The 17,232-nt window shown below is 34.2% G+C and overlaps 2 protein-coding genes across 8 annotated transcripts in view; one reads left to right on the top strand and one right to left on the bottom strand.

The window, feature by feature from the left end:
* Positions 1-4,945, top strand: part of HPGDS (hematopoietic prostaglandin D synthase) — a 28,484-nt gene extending 23,539 nt beyond the window's left edge. For both annotated transcript variants that reach the window (XM_041757985.1, XM_041757986.1), the window contains exon 6: positions 945-4,945. In XM_041757985.1, the coding sequence (XP_041613919.1) occupies positions 945-1,109 (165 nt within the window). In that variant the 3' untranslated portion in view covers positions 1,110-4,945. The remainder of the gene's footprint in view (positions 1-944) is intronic.
* Positions 4,946-5,145: 200 nt separating this feature from the next.
* SMARCAD1 (SWI/SNF-related, matrix-associated actin-dependent regulator of chromatin, subfamily a, containing DEAD/H box 1) overlaps positions 5,146-17,232 on the bottom strand; it is a 78,357-nt gene continuing 66,270 nt past the window's right edge. For 3 of the 6 annotated variants that reach the window (XM_041759237.1, XM_041759239.1, XM_041759238.1), the window contains exons 17-24: positions 16,489-16,584; positions 16,282-16,399; positions 15,942-16,063; positions 15,297-15,485; positions 14,327-14,445; positions 13,073-13,255; positions 12,075-12,184; positions 5,146-7,079 (exon numbers count right to left, since the gene is read on the bottom strand). In XM_041759237.1, coding sequence (XP_041615171.1) covers positions 7,018-7,079; positions 12,075-12,184; positions 13,073-13,255; positions 14,327-14,445; positions 15,297-15,485; positions 15,942-16,063; positions 16,282-16,399; positions 16,489-16,584 — 999 coding nt within the window. In that variant the 3' untranslated portion in view covers positions 5,146-7,017. The remainder of the gene's footprint in view (positions 7,080-12,074; positions 12,185-13,072; positions 13,256-14,326; positions 14,446-15,296; positions 15,486-15,941; positions 16,064-16,281; positions 16,400-16,488; positions 16,585-17,232) is intronic. The other 3 variants (XM_041759240.1, XM_041759236.1, XM_041759241.1) reach the window with 2 other exon arrangements.

The following is a 17,232-nucleotide window of genomic DNA, read 5'->3' as shown; positions in this document are numbered from 1 at the left end:
CTGTACCCGGGAAAGGGCTCATATTACATGTTGCTATCAGTCCATCCCAGCACCCAGACCTGCATGTCGTGCACAGTAGGTACACTGTAAATATCTGTTACCGAACTCTGAATCCTCTAACCCATAAACCCTCCTGGTTGACAGGCGTTTAGTATGCAGGTTCATATAATGCTAGCACTTAGTATTAAATTCCATACAAAAAGAAAACTAAGAAGAGTCCACATTTAATCTCACTCTCTGATGGATATTCATCTAGAGCCAAAGTAACATTAGGTACATTAGTTTCTAGTCATAAAGGAAAAAAAGTGTACAAAGAAAATGTGTACAAGGGTAGGACAAGGCTGTCATCATCGTTGTGGTTCCACTAATGCTCAGACACCCATATGTCTTCTGAGGTGATGCAATATAATGTGTTAGTCAAAAATATTTAACTGGCAACTATGACCACTCTTTGGATAACTTGCACTCTATCCTTTTATACTCTGCAGAAGAAAGGAACAAGGTAAACAAGATGAAATAATCACACAAATCCTGAAGAGAGGACACTCTTCAGGAGTAGTGTGAAATCTTCAGTAAAAGGGAGTTAAAGGGCATAATGAGATGAGATGCATGCCCTGGAATGGATTCTGCTAAAGATTTTTGGAACTGATGAAAAAGATTGGGTATTAGATAAAAATGTATTGTCACAAGAGACGTGGAGATTGAATCAAGTTACAAGAGTATGTACTGTTAAGATCTCATTTTAGAATAAACATACCATTATACACAGAGGTGTTAATGACAGCAACCTCTGGGTGTTGGGAGTATGGTGTTATCTGTACTTTTCTATCATATACTCATTTCACTTCTGTAGTAAGATAAGTTTGAATTAAGAAGAAACTTTTTGATAATAATAACTTATGCCTTCTATATTCAAATGGAAATTTTTGTTTCCTTTAAACTAGGTAACTTGGGCAGATTTCTACTGGGAAATTTGCAGTACCACACTTTTGGTCTTTAAACCTGACTTGCTGGACATCCATCCCAGGTTGGTAACATTACGGAAAAAAGTTCAAGCCATCCCTGCCATTGCTGACTGGATACAACGAAGGCCCCAAACCAAACTCTAAGTAATGCCGGCTTGCGGTTTTATTGTTCTTCACAGCATCGCTTACATCAGATAAGAAGCTACAAAGCCTGCTCTGTAATCCACACACTGCCTTCCCTAGGCTCCATCTAGTGTTTCACTTTTGCCATATTCTGCTTTAAAAAAAAAACCAAAAAAATAGGGGGAAAAATGGGAAAAAAAGAGCATTTAGTTTCCAGTATCTTCCCCCCTCCCCCTTTGCCTTAGAATAATTTCACATCACAACTGAGAAAAAAGTTTACAATATAGGCAGGGCTTACTTTTCATCCATTTCAACATGCACGATGTCAGTCATAATGGTTAAGGAACACATTTCCCCCAAAAATGCTCTGGACTTCAGCTCTTATTACATAAAATACTGATTTTGCTGCTAGCTCTGCAGTCCACAAATCAGTGTGTAAATAACAGATGCACATCATGACCAACGACCAATCACACCAGTTCTTTCAAAGTCTGTTAGTGATTGGTCACAACACATCTGTTATTCATGCACAGACAGCAAAATGTGTAGTTGCATTGCCTGCTTGTTTCTCAGTGATAAATCCACTCAAGATTTCTAAAAAGTGGATAATTGAAAAGGGGAACTCATCAACAAAGATGAAAGTCCAATAAAGAAATGAAAAGTAACAATGCTGGAGCCCAATTCAAATTGCACATAAATGGTAAGAACGGACTATGGGAACATTAACGCGCCTGCAGTTCAAGGGGCTCCAGATAAGTAGCCAGAAGAACTTGGCAAAGACAAACTTACTGACAGAAATGAGGAAAATAGTTGTCACAAAGATGATGTCCCAGAGGAAGCAAGACTGGTAAAAGTCTCAGGTTAAAAGAACAGATATCAAAAGAATGAGAAGACAAGCCATAGACTAGGAGAAGTTATTTGCAAAAGACCTGATACAGGACTATACCCAAAATACACAAAGAACTCTTAAAACCCAACAAAAGGAACCCAATTACAAAATGGACCAAAGACCTGAACAGACACCTCATTGAAGATATACACATGGTAAATAAGCATGTGAAAAAGAAAAAAAGCAAAACATGATGTCACTAGGGAAATGCAAATAAAAACAGTGAGATACCATTACGTACCTATTAGAATGGCAAAATTTCAAAACACTGACAATGCCGAATGTTGGTAAGGAAACAAAATGAATTTTTTTTTCACTGATAGGAATGGTAGCTGGTAGGTAAAGATGCCTTGGGAGAGAGTTTGGCAGTTTCTTACAAAATTAAACCTACTCTTACCATATGTTCCAGCAATTATGCTTTTGGTACTTACCCAAAATAGTTGAGAACTTAGATCCACACAAAAACCTATACATGGATGTTTGTGGCAGCCTTACTGATAATCACCAAAACTTGGAAGCAACCAAGATGCCCTTCAGTAGCAAGTGGTTAAGTACACTGTGGTACATCTATACAAAGGAATATTACTCAGCACTAAGAAAGAAATGAATTATCAAGCCATGAAAAGACATGGAAGAAACAAGTGCAGATTACTAAATGAAAGAAGGCAACCTGAAAAGGCTTTATACTCTGATTTCAGCTATGGAACATTCTGGAAAAGGCAAAGCTATGGAGACAGTAAGAACAGTGGTTGTGAGGGGTGAAGGGGGAAGGAGTGTTGAACAGGTGGAGTATAGAGAATTTTTAGGCAGTGAAACTATTCTGTATACTACTTTTTAAAAAAGATTTTATTTATTTATTTATTCATGAGAGACACAGAGAGGCAGAGGCCTAGCAAACTCCATGCAGGGAGCCTGATGTGGGACTTGATCCTGGGACTTTGGAATCACACCCTGCACAGAAGGCAGATGCTCAACCACTGAGCCACCGAGGCGTCCCCCTATTCTGTATAATGGGTTTGTTAAACTCAGAACCTTGGGTGACTATGTGTCAATGTAAGTTCACTGATCGTAATAAATAGGTAACTCTGGAATGGGGGTGTTTGTAAGTGAGCGAGGGGGGTTTTTATAGTGAGGGAGGCTATACTTGTGTGGTGGCAGGGGTATATGGGAATTCTTTACTTTCTGCTCAATTTTGCTGTGAACTTAAAACTCCTCTAAGAAAGTCTATTAAGAAAGAAAAAAGCAGGGGTATTTCGTGACACTGGAAATGCAAGAAAATGTTGGAAGGTGATCCAAACTTAGAATTATGATAATTTGCCAAGGTATAAAAAGAATGCTTACTTATATATGAAGGCATTATTAAAATTAATACTTTTTTTTTTTTACAAAAGTAATATACCCTATCAGTTTCTTTTACTACTAAAATTAGTTTTACTACTTTTTTCATTTACCTATACATTTATAACCAACAATGTTTTTAATATGTTGAAAAAAATTTACAAGTCATGGAACAATCATTTTCTCCAATGAATAAGATTATTTTCCACAGTTTCAACCTGCAGTCATTTTTAAGGTCCCACACTACCATGGAAAGCAAGCTGCCCGTATAATGGCTTTAAACAGCCATTTAAATAGAAATCACCCAAATAAGTGTGGGTTATCCCTCAACCCATTTTAAACTATAATTATAGCATTGGAATATATTTTAGTTCAATTTGCATGTTCCTATTATTAATGTCTAATCTTAGTATGTCATGTTCTATATAGAAATAGTATAATGAAATAGATGAATATACTTGAAATGCAGAATAGAGAAAGGAGAACATGGTTGAGAGAAGCTAGAAATGCGGAGAGGATATAGGGGAATAAAGAAAAAGAAAAGTAAAATTCAGCTGTGTATGATTTTAAGGTGCTTCTTTCATCACAACAATGTTCTATAAAATGGAAAAGATGTTAAGTACTTTATACGTTATTAAGGATTATACATAAAAACAGTGTACTTCCCAAATAACTTGCTTCTCTGGTTCACATTTTCTTATCGCTAATGGCTGTTAATAATGATAATAGGTTATAAGTGAATTTCACTGCAACGTACTGTATAATGTAATCAAAGCAATTTAAAGAAAAAATTATCTTTCATAAAAGAAACTCAAATAAAACTCTAGATAGTGAAGGTAGTAACTTTTCTCTTATGCATGTTCATACTCACAAGCTTTAATGAAAATAGAATTTTCATTAGTGAGAACTACAATGCTTACCTAACATGAATATTCACAGTAAGATCAGTCCCACTTGTTTACACAAATCACAATTCAAATATAAAATGCAACCACAGCAGGTTTCATAAGGAAATACTTCATTTCACTCACAGCATCATCATTAACCTTTAAATCATCTTTTTTTCACTGAAGGGGCAACACATCCCATTATCCCATCCTGTACCCAAGTTAAATGGCTCCTTGCTGAGTGACTGAGTATAAGAGAATTTAAATGAATCAGAGCTGCAGATTGTAATCCGAAAAAAAACATATTTGGGGAAGAAAAGACTTAAAAGAATCAGTTCTTTAATTTTTATGGATGTTTAAGTGTCTTGCTTAGGGTCATGCAAATGGAAACCGAATCTCTGAATACTCCTCTCTAACCTCAATACAGTAACACCAAGAATTGGAAACAACAGTACTTAATGCTGCAATATAAATATCTGTTGGTATAAAATTATCTTTGTGTGCATATATAAATGTATGTATGTATGTATGTATGCGTATGTGTATGTGTATACATGTATATAGTCCATGGGATCAGGAATACAGTTACAAAAACACATAAAGCATATGTCTTCTGCTGTTGCATTAAAAAATAAAAGTTGTCAGGGCACCCGGGTGGCACAGTGGCTGAGCGTCTGCTTCGGCTCAGGGTGTGATCCCGGGACCCTGGGATTGAGTCCCTCATCAAGCTCCCTGGAGGGAGCTTGCTTCTGTCTCTGCCTCTCTCTGTCTCTCGTGATTAAGTAAATAAAAATCTTTAAAAAAAATAAAAAATAAAAGTTGCTTCAGTTGGTCAAGATGATATTCCAACAACTATGGCTTTGCATGTTCTTTACTGGTAATGGATTATAATGTTCACATGGACATCAGTCCAATGAATGAACTAGTAGGAATACATCCTAAGTAATAAATTCCAGTTTATTGAGAAATAGGCAATACTAAGCACAAATAATCTCATTTGTGCTCAATATTATATTTTTAAGGCTAAAGGGAAGTGTTAGAAACTATTAAAAAGGGTGTGAGGATACCATTTATGATCACAAATATTTTTATTAAGCCCAAGACATAATAGAGCATTACAGGGAGAACCCAACTACATCTCATCAAAGATATTATGGACTTAATAACAACAAAAGAAATAGCCTACCACTGAAGACATTCACACAGAAAAGTTATGAGAAATCCATTATGAGATTTTAAAAGGTAGTATTTCCAACAACCTAAGTGATTTGGGTCCTGTGACGTAGGAGGAGGTAGTAATATTTGCAGATTCCTTCCAGCCCTGTTATACTAAAATATATCGATTATATTCACTATACCTTCAAGATTGGCTAAATCTACTGAATCATGAGTTTTCAAGTCTATACCTGAAAATTGCTTTGCGAACTTCATTACCCTTCTAACTCCAGAGGATTCTATTACGTTAGCATCTTAGCAAATCAAGATGCCTGGAAAGTACAATCTCCAAAATTAACAAGTCTGTGATTTATAAATAAGTTTATTTATAATGATATTTACATAATAGAAACAAAACACATGAAACTCACAAGTTATACAAAGAAACTGATGTATAATAAAAACAGCAAGATAGACTGACAGGCAAAAATTTAAAGAAAGATTTATAAAGAGTTAAATATCAAATAGACAACTTTACTTCTTCTAAATTTCACTTTGTTACCCACACTGAATTGGAATTGAACAATGGCTCTCTCTTCAGGAGGTCCCATACTGGAAATTCTGGAAACTGACAAATTAGATTTTGAGAAGTGTTTAATGACCTATTTCCATGCAGTATCTAATGCTGCCTTAATATGAAGTCACATTCAGTCAGCTTTGAAGTGAAATAGCCTGTTAATCTCTTCTGCCAGGGTAGACAAATGTCACCCACGCTTTGCTGATATGTGGAGACGTGGCAGGAATAAACTACTATTTAAAGAGTAAAGAGAAATGGAGCAGAAGTGACTGGGCAACAGTTTCAAGAGAAGCAAAAGCCAGGAGAGGGAAATCAATGAAAACATGCACAACAATAGGCAGAGTAATAAGCACAATTAGTGCAGTTGGGAAATGAACAGAAGGAATTAACCCATGGAGCAAGATAAGGGCTTCTTTGTTACTATTCACTGGAAAACAACTTAGTGCCTAGCCAAACAAATTTGTTTTAACAGAAATACTTGGAAGGACCTGGGGGTGTTAGTATATGGAATGCCACCTTTAAATTCAGGTTGAGTTCTTGTTGACAGTGGTGAACATCTGCTTCAAATAGCAATAAAATGAAAGCTATATAATCTATACAGCTGCATCCTTTAAACGAACAAAAAAAGAACTTCAAATGAGACAAGGAAAAACAAGACATAAGCATTGTCAAATAAGGCACATGTAAAAATCTACACACATTATCCAGTGAAAGACAATATATATATATTTGGAGGTAGAAATAATTACAAAAATACTGACATTTCTAAAGCATTAGCATATTTGTTACAAACAATCACCAACTAATCCCCATTCAGAAAACTGTTTTGTAAAATGATTATTCAACATCTTCAGGACTACATATTTGTGGATTTTTTTTTTTTTTTTTTTTTTGAAATTTCACATGTAAGCATCTGGAGAATTCAGTTAGTGGCAAAAAAGTTGTCCATACTATGAGAAATGTAATATGGAAATTATAAAAAGTTATAAATGTTCGTAAACCCCATGGTCATCATAATGTAAATGTCCTTGAGTGCACCAAGTTGATATTTCCTCATCAATTAGGAATTCACAATTCTTAATTTCACAGGCCCATTGACGTTTTTAGTAACGTGGCTATATCTGCTGGCATAGTCCCTTCGTCACCTGCAGGTCAGAAAGGGGCATTAAAAGTTTAACACAAATATTTTACGAAATATATTTTCTCTCCTTTTGGCGGATTTCTAATCATCTTTCAAGGCTCAGTTTGCTGCAGTGTCACTCATTGTTAAAAATGTTCAAGGGGCACCTGGGTGGTGCATGGTGCAGTTGGTTAAAGCAGCTGACTCTGGCTGCTGGGTCAGGTCAAGATCTCAGGGTCCTGAGATTGAACCCTGAGTGGGACTCCACCACTTAGTGCAGAATCTACTTAAGTCTCTCTCTCCCTCTTCCTCTGCTCCCTCCACCCACCGTGCAAGCTCTCTAAAATAAATAAATAAATAAGTAAGTAAGTAAATAAATAAATAAATAAATAAATAAATAAATAAAACCCACCCCAAAACAAATAAAAACCCTTCACAAACCTACATATATTTAGGGATACTTCCTCTACTATGTTCATGTTCATATTGACAGCACAGTAATCTAGAGGTTAGGTTTCTGAGCTGACATACATACAGATACCCATATTAATTTGGATCATATTCTATTCATATAGCACACAGTATTTACTACTCAGGTTTACTTGATAAGAACAGTTAATGTAACAAACTGAATACTGAAAACAAATCATTCATCTACACCCTTATTTTTAATCCAAAGACACAAGCACTGATTTAGACTTAATTAGCACATCTAAACAAAACTGGGACAATGGAATACTGGTTGAAGATTAAACTGCCCACTGCAAATAAACTTCTCCAATGCTTCCCTCATATTTCAATTAAATGAGACTCTAGTATCTAGACACTTATGCAGGAAGCATCTGGCTTTTTTTTTTTTTTTAAGATTTATTTGAGAGCAAGAAAGAATGAAAGAAAGAGTGTGTGCACGCCCAAGTAAGGGGAGGTAGAGAGAGAATCTCAAATAGACTCCCCACTGCACATGGAACCTGACATAGGGCTTGATATCACAACCCATGAGATCATGACCTGAGCTAAAATCAAGAGCCAGACACTCAACCAAATGAGTGACCCAGGCACTCCCAGGATTTTCTAAATTGGGAAAACAACTTTTATCAAAGTGATGTAGAATCTAGGTATCCTTGATTAATTCAATTAATCACTTACACGGTTTTTAGACAAACTGATTTATTAGTTTATAGTGACAATGATATAGTTGGCAATTCATAAGTATTTGTACATTGATAGCAATGAATAATTTTATAAGTTAGATGTGGCTAAAATATAGTCAAATTAATCACTTTTCTCTGTCACCCATACATACCCCAGTTATAATCTAAAATTAGGAGTACTTTTATTTACTCTTCTCCTTTCAGTAAAAAGCATATGCACAGAAACAGACTATTCCATAAACTTATAAACTCTCAAGGAGTTTGCTGCCATCTTTGCCTTGAGGTTCATCCATAGACTTAATAGCCAATGAAATCTAAATTGAAACTCGTCCTAAATTAACTGACCGAATAACCAGACAGATCCAGAAGACAACAAGAATGCCAAAGTACAAGACAAAAAAGGACTGTACAAAATTTAGTATTCTGGGAATGAAGGGAGAGGTGGAAAGAAGGAATAGGGATGAGGAGACTCTTCTAAGTTTGAAGATACCAAAGATATAATGCAATAAGATGCAATGTGTGAACTCTGGACCTTGTCTTTTTTTTTTTTTTTTTTTTAAGATATAAAAGACATGGCATAATTGGGAAAAATATATGACAATATTTTGAAATTACTGTTAATTTTCTTGGATATAATAGTGGTATTGTGACAACTTAGAGAGAAGGCTGAAATATTCAGAATGACCTGTCATGTCTACAACTCACTGAAATGGTTCATGAGGGAAAAAAGGTAGATGACACAAAATGTTTGTAACTGCTAAACTCACATTTTCAACATTTTTGCATGAAAATTTCCATATTAAAGGTTTTAAAAGGGGCAGCCCCGGTGGCGCAGCGGTTAAGCGCCGCCTGCAGCCTGGGGTGTGATCTGGAGACCTGGGATCGAGTCCCACATCGGCTTCCTGCATGGAGCCTGCTTCTTCCTCTGCCTGTGTCTCTGCCCCTCTCTCTCTCTCTCTCTCTGAATAAATAAATAAATAAATCTTAAAAAAAAAAAAAGGCAAAAAAAAAAAGTAAAAGTTTTAAAAGGTAGAAAATTTATTAAGAGATTAAAGAAAAATAACACACCCAAACCAGAATCCTTATTCTAAAGCAATGGTTCTCTGGCTAAATTTAGCATGTATCAGAACGCCAAGCAGATTACTGAAATCCATTCACAATTTCTGACTCAGTAGGGATGGAAGTGGGCTTGGGAATTTGCATTTTAAGGCAATTTCCCAGGTGATATTGTTGCTATTGGTCCAGAGACTGCACTCTGAAAACCACTAAGGAAAATTCTAGAGACACAAAAGTCTGACAAGCATTTGAGAGGAATCATGGTATTTATCTTTCATAGTTTCGTGGAAATGGGGGCATACAGATTGTTAACAAGAAAGCACAGAGACGCTCAATTACAAATATACTTTTTGTTTACAGTGGCAAAGAACCTCACCACGAGAGATGAAAAGGGTACATGTACTTTCATTAGGTCAGTGTCAAATTATTTAAATGAAACCAGAAGCAAAGATGACAAAATCATTATAGTTAAGAAAATAACAACATCACTGTACCCTTAGCCTACCAAGTAAAACACATACTGGAAAAAACTGATATACAAATAGCTATAACAAGAGGAAAATTTCCTACAGAAAGAGTGATAAACGGGGGAACGATTCTTTATAATTAAACACTTTAAAGGTTACAGCCTAAAAGCATAGTTGAAATAAGCTGCCAATTTAAGAAACACTTGATGTGAACAGGTAAAATTTTAGACTAAACAAATTTATAGAAGTACAAATAATTTACATGAAGTATGACTAGACATGACTGGATATACACCGGTCTCATCTGAAATACCATTAAAATGCCATGGAAAAAAGAAATCAGGGGCACTATACAGAAGAAAAAGAGAACAGAAAGAGAAAAAAGAGAAAAAACAGAAGAAAAAGACAACAGTGAAGAAAGTTGTCAACAAATTTTGGAAGATGAAAAGCAAATGGAAGAATGGAAGCTGACTTTAGCAGAATGGACAAAGCAAAAACTTAAGTGTGCACAGGTAGAAAACGCAAGGTACTTCACACTCAGAATCTCACTATTCTTCCCCCCAGCCTGTGCCCCCACCCCCAAACTCAAGACACGGAGGTAATGCATGGTTCCTAAAGGATAGGAAACATACAGAGCTAAAACAGGTTGAAGAATAGAACATCTAAAGCCTGCCCAACAGAGCCAGCCATTTACCCCAGATACACAAATGAAGGTTTATTCTTTGAAAAGTTTGAATCAGAAGAATGCTAGATATGGGGCTAGTAGAAGACAATGAAGCTATACTGGAAAAGGAGAATAGGAGAGTTAACTATGTAAATATGGCAACAGCCCTCCCTCCTCTGCTTCTCCTTAGCTCTAAGAATGGAGTCAGTAGTCATATACTGTATCTCCCACAATCCGTATTTCACAGAAGATTGACAAATTTGTTTCGGAGGAAATGAACCAGTCCATGAAAAGCAACCTATATAGTTAAAGATGGGAGGGAGTCCAACAATTAAACTGCTGAAACCCCAATTAACTATGATAGTTCTATCTAAAGACTTACTGTTGGAATAAAATCTATATATCTGGATAGGTGGCAGCTGCTAAATGAGAATAGGTATATAATTGTTTTAACTAAATTTGAAAAGATGCCCTAACAAAACACTGAGGAAAACGTGCTGTGTTGTGGAATAGGCCTTATGCATTCACGCTATTGCTTTTGCTAGATAATGTGAAATTGGCAAGTTGCCACCTCCACACAAAGCCTACTATTTAAGTTATAATCATGCAGTTGCTTCTTACTCAAACCTTCTCTATTGTCTGCCTACCCAACCTGAAGCACTCTGAAATAAACGCTATACAGAAGGACATGTACTAATTTTACCAAACATCTCTCTCTCTCTCCTCAAAGACATTAAAAATATACCAAACTCTTTATAGTACAGAGTGCCCAGCAAAATACTGGGACATAGTAAATATTCAGTGGAAGTTTGGTGAGTTGAAATGAACCATGACCAACATTAGTAATATCCTTATTAGAATAATGATAAAACAGCTTGTACCCAATTAAATTTAACATTAAATAAGAAAAGTAAGATGTAAAAGACTGCATGATAACTTGTGTAAAAGGGCGAAAGAATACATATACTTATTTACTTCTATCTGCAAAAACTAAATGGTCATATGCTAATAAGAGTCAATGTGTCACCATTTTTATGGGGAAATTGGATGATAGGGTGAGAAGGAGGCTTTTGTTTGCTTTTTATATCTTTTGAATCTTGAATTATGTGAATGTATTATCTTTTTAAAAATATAAAACTTTAAAAATTATACCTTTCAAAAAGATGGAATGAAGAGGGTTCTCTTAGAGGGTTCTTTTTAGTACCCAGTCTACTTCAATCTGAAATTACTAAATTTTTTAGTAAGAAAATGCATTTATTGCACTCTAGTGCATTAAGTATTTGCTGGTCAAATGAGATTAATATCAATGTTGCAGTTCTTAATAAATTAATACTATGCCATGTATTTAAATCCTTTGGATTCATATATATTACTTATATACTAAGTAAATCATAACATTGTGTATAAAATTATAGACCTAATTTTATTTGGGGGATGTTTTGGTGTCAAGAGATAAGGGATGGAAGAGACAGAATTTTCCAAAATCAAGTGTTTATATCAATTCTAGCAAAATAATGTTAATTATTATAATACTTATTGGGTACGCTTATCGTCTACCATGACATTCCTATACCGTATGGCAGTAAGGATCTGTCTGGCCCATTTTTGCTAAACTTTTGCTACTGCTAATTTGATGCTTTTTCATCAATAAATATTGAAGTTTCTGCTTACAAACAACTTACCTTCATCTACTGTGGTCATATCTTGTTCTAGTTTCAATTTCTGTTGGTTAATTTTTAGCATGGATTCTTCAATTGTCCCTTGGCTTATCAGTTTTATAACTAGTACTTCTCTAAAGAAAAAAGAAGATATGTCTGTTGGTTACTTAATATAAAATTATTTAGATACATATAAACTACATAAAACACCTTAGAGTTCAGTAAGAATAATCTGGATTATATAACAAATATATCCATAACTATAAATTGCTTTTTATTCAAACTACTTAGGATTGACATTTTCTGAGCATATGTAACTTTTAAATGACCTTTCTTACTAATCTAAGATACCTATACTCCAAAAATTACTGGTAAAACTTACTACAACAAACAGTCTGGGTTCAGATAGGTATTCCATTTTTAAAAGGAACATGCTAAACAAAAACACTAAAAATAAAAATATAAATAAAAAGGAACATGCTTTGCTTGCCAGGTTCCACTATATTAGTACAAGAAGAAAGAAAGTGTGATGAACCACAAAGAATACACAGGAAGTTTTAGTGCCATACTAGGTACAGATAAATCTTTGGTTCTTATTAATTTCTTTTAGAAATACAGTAATATATTCCACAGAGAAGACACTGATTATTGGCTACTTACATGGATAGCAGAGTTGAGTTTATAGGTATTTGCACCTCTTTTTGGTCCAATGTCAAAATGAACCTTCATCTAAAATACCTACAACTCAAATAATGTATTTCCTAAAGGATAATAGGGTAGCAGTAGTATACATATTATTAAGTCTATCTGGCACTTAAATGGTCTAACAAACAAGCCTTTTCAACTAATTTTTTCCAAAGGGGCTGAACCATTGATAATATTTTGTTTCCATCAGCTGCAGAACTATTTGGGGGGTGGTGGGTGGTTATTTTGCTTTAACTAAAAGACAGACAATATTCTACTATTCTGTATAAATTAAATTAGCATTTAGTTAAAAATAAATTTCAATTCAAAACACTTACTTAGTCTGGCCTACTCTGTGGCATCTATCTTCTGCTTGTTTGTCATTGTAAGGGTTACAGTCAATATCATGAAGTATAACAACATTTGCTGAAGTTAGGTTTATTCCCAGTCCACCAGCTTTTGTTGACAGTAGAAACACAAAGATATCCATGTCGGTGTTAAACTCGTCAATTAGGTGAATCCTATAAAATAAATATATTAGGTTAAATTTCACTAAAATGTGTATAACTAAAACTAAAAACAATCACACTACATGGAAAAAACCCCTGATGATGTAAATGGCAATATAGTTACTTTTCCTGCAGTTATTTTATTGATAGACCTTCCCAATTAACAAACTTCTTTTCTATACCATTTCTCTTTCTCCTAATTCTTACTTTAATTCAACTATTCAGGTTTGAGTAGTCCTAAAGAGTTATTTTCTCCTTTGTTGAATGACTTCTAGCTTAATTTAGCATATGGCTTCTGAGAAATCTGTTAGTGGCTGCTCTTGCTACCAGATGAACTAAAGATCTCAAGATCAAACTAGAGCAGTGTATTCTCTTTTAGCATGACTTCTATCTTTAATGTAGGAAAAAAGATTCATTTTGGCTGATAAAAAATAAACTAGGGATCCCTGGGTGGCGCAGCGGTTTGGCGCCTGCCTTTGGCCCAGGGCGCGATCCTGGAGATCCGGGATCGAATCCCACGTCGGGCTCCCGGTGCATGGAGCCTGCTTCTCCCTCTGCCTGTGTCTCTGCCTCTCTCTCTCTCTCTCTCTGTGACTATCATAGATAAATAAAAATTAAAAAAAAATAAAATAAAATAAAATAAAATAAAAAAAAAAATAAACTAAAAGATATAATGCAGTTTAAACATACTAGAAAAAGTATTCCCCCCTTTTTTGAAGACAATCTTTTACTCTTCGGGAATTAAAAAAAATAAAAAAACTAAACTCATTCAATTACTATTAAAATATGAAAAGCCCCAAATTTTAAAACAAGTTTCAAGGTAAGGTGCTTCAAGGCTCTGAATGAATTTTAAAGGAGAAAAACATTATAAATTCTAATCAGATATCAAAATAGATTTCTATACAATTCAGATCAGAAATTTAGAAAATTTTCCTTAAAGCAATGATTTGAAATAACCATACAAAAGACTCAAAGCAATATAATTCAATCAAATTTTTTACATATATTTAAAATTCTAACATTTACTCTTACTCTTTGAAAGGGAGGTGGAGATTTTCTGAAACTAAAGTGAAGTATACCAACCTTTCAGAAATCTGAGTCTTCCCATCTAATCTGAGGTATCTATGCTGATGATGTTTTAAGAGAACCTCTAGAATATCCAGCATCATGGTAAATTGGCTAAATAATACAACTCTATCACCCTGTGAAAAAATATATATGATTAGATACATGGAAAAATAAAATTATAAGTATCTAATGATCAACTGCTTCTTTAATAAAAATCAAATCATCATAGCAAAGGTAAATTTCTTGTTATACATAAGTAACTTCTAACTTCAGACCTAAAATTTAATTCTCAGTTTTGGTTTTTAAAGACAGTTAATGAAAACTACAGAAGTACTATTTAAATTATGATCCTAACAAATTTAAGCGATTTCATATATAAATGGGTAGTAGTACTTAAATAACATGGTATATTCAAAATACTAATTTTAAGGCAATCTTACAGATTGTCACTTATGAAATAATGACATTTAACATTATTTTTTAAAAATCATCAATCCTCGGGAGAGAACCTGAGTGGCTTAGTTAAGCGTCTGCCTTGCCTAAGGTCATTTCTTCAGGGTCCTGGGATTGAGCCCCTCGTCAGGCTCCTCGCTCAGCAAGGAGTTTCCTTTTCCCCCACCCTCTCCCTCTGCCTCTCTCCCCAGTTTGTGCTCTCTCCCTCTCTCTCTCAAATAAATAAAATTTAAAATAAAATAAAATAAAATAAAATAAAATAAAATAAAATAAAATAAAATAAAATAAAATAAAATAAAATAAAAAATCAATACATATGTATTCTACTAACTTCTATCTTTCTGAGACTCAACAGAGGAAAAGTAATCAGGAAAACATATCCCCAAATATATCCCCTAAATGCTCAAATCACTAATTTCTAGAAACATGCATAACAGACATAGGCTAAAACTTCAAGAAAGTCAAATCATGCCAGAATTATTTTAAAGAAGTTTAACTGCACAAACACAAGAGGAGTGGCATTCTTCATTACCTTCTGTTTCAATTCAGATAAGATGCATCCTAAAACTCGGAATTTTCCAGAATCTAAAATCAAGTCCATATCTAACTGGAAATTATTAATATGTCGATACTGTTTACAAAGTACATGTAATTCAAAGTCTGTCATAACTTCCATATCCTCAAAGATCAAGTCAGGGTTAGCCTCACAATGTGTAGGTTCCTTAAAACAAAACAAAACAGAACAGTACACACTTCAAAATGAAGATATAATATTTATTTTCTAGGTACAATAAAGGGGTAAAAGTCTTTATTGTTTTAGGGATAACATCCTAAAATATTTAGAGATGAAATAATGTCTAGAATTTGGGTCACAATAATCCTGGGGAAGAGTCTAGATGTAACAAGAGTAATGCCATTCCAGATAACTGTAAAAAAATGGGTGACTATTAAATGGGCAGAGGATTTCATTATACAATTCTCTCCACTTGCAGCACGTTTGAAAATTTTCCATAATAAATTTAAAATAATATAAAAACATTTAAAAAAGAAAATAGTTGCTTGTAACACAAAGACTATATAAAGGAGAACTACAGGTGAGTGCTAAGGGAGAATGAGTTTAACCTTATGTTTAACAGTGTTAATAAAGCTTAGTGTTAATATACTACAAAATCCTTACCTTTAGCATAAGCTGAGACATTTCCTTGAGCTTTTCAGCTGTGTAATATTGGCGATGTAATAAAGGATGATTGGCCATTTTTCTCAACTGCATCATGACATTGCACATTTCTGTGCTTTTTTCTGTGATTCCAAGGGCACACATTAGAAACAAAACACAAACAAAACCCAAATTGACAGCTGTTTGCTGAAATAGATCTCAATGCAAATAGTTTAAAATTATTTCTTCAAATTCTAAGTAATTTTTTAAATTGAGCAAATCCCACTATAACATGATTAAACAAAATGTAGCTCCAGTACAGGATTATTTTTCACATGAAATTGTAAAAATCAGATTATACCCATGTTATTGATAGATTTTTTCAATCTGTTGAAAAGACCCAAATAGAGTTGCTCCTGTTTCTCTGACATTGCACACAATTCAATTTGGTCTTTCTTGGGGGGTAGCTGCTTGAGAACCTGAGAAAGGAAAACAGTTCAAGCAGATCATTTAAATAAAGAAAACAGTTCTTTAAAAAAAAATCATAATAAATATGCAGATAAGTTACCTCTTCTTTTACCCTTCTGAGAATAAATGGTTTTATAATTTGTTTTGCGTGTGCTATTCTCTCCTTTTCATATATACTTTGCTCATCTGCTGATTTCTAAGTAAATAAAAGAACATATCCTTTTAGAAATTACTCATTTAATGATCACAGTAACAATATTATATAACATGAAAGTCATCCTCAATACAATGAGTTATTTTCCACAGAAACTCACTTCATTCTGGATAGAATTTCACATTTCAACTCTGGACTATAATCTACTTCTTCAACCTCCATATATATTTTGAAGTTTCATGTATTCTGCTGAGCTAATAAAGCTGAATGTTCTAGGATGGTGTTCAGAAGTTTAAGTCATAACTAATGAAATATAACTAATTACCAGACAAGCTCTCACGAAAGTGTATGTGTACTTGGTATGTTTAAGGGGGGGGGGGGGGGGGGGAGAGGAGAAGGGGAAGAGAAAGAAAGTTAAGTAGAAAACTTATTTGTAGAAAATGACCCCAAAAGAAAGCTGGTGCAGGTGATATAAAATATGTGATCTAAAAGACAGGGATAGTTCCTAGTCAAGACTTGTTAACTTTGGAGAATTAAAGACATGAAATTTCATTCTAAGATGTGAAGAAGTCCTCCATATTCTATAATTTACTAGGCCATCAAGTGGGAGTGAATTCATCAGTGGAAGTTTAAAAGGCAGTTAATTTGCAGTGGAAGAATATCATAAAGAATTTTTGCAAAATATACGTG

Source organism: Vulpes lagopus, chromosome 6 (assembly GCF_018345385.1).
Source record: "Vulpes lagopus strain Blue_001 chromosome 6, ASM1834538v1, whole genome shotgun sequence".
Taxonomy (NCBI): Eukaryota; Metazoa; Chordata; class Mammalia; order Carnivora; family Canidae; genus Vulpes; species Vulpes lagopus.
The sequence above is the reverse complement of the archived record's forward strand: the minus strand, read 5'-3'. Positions and strand labels throughout refer to the sequence as shown.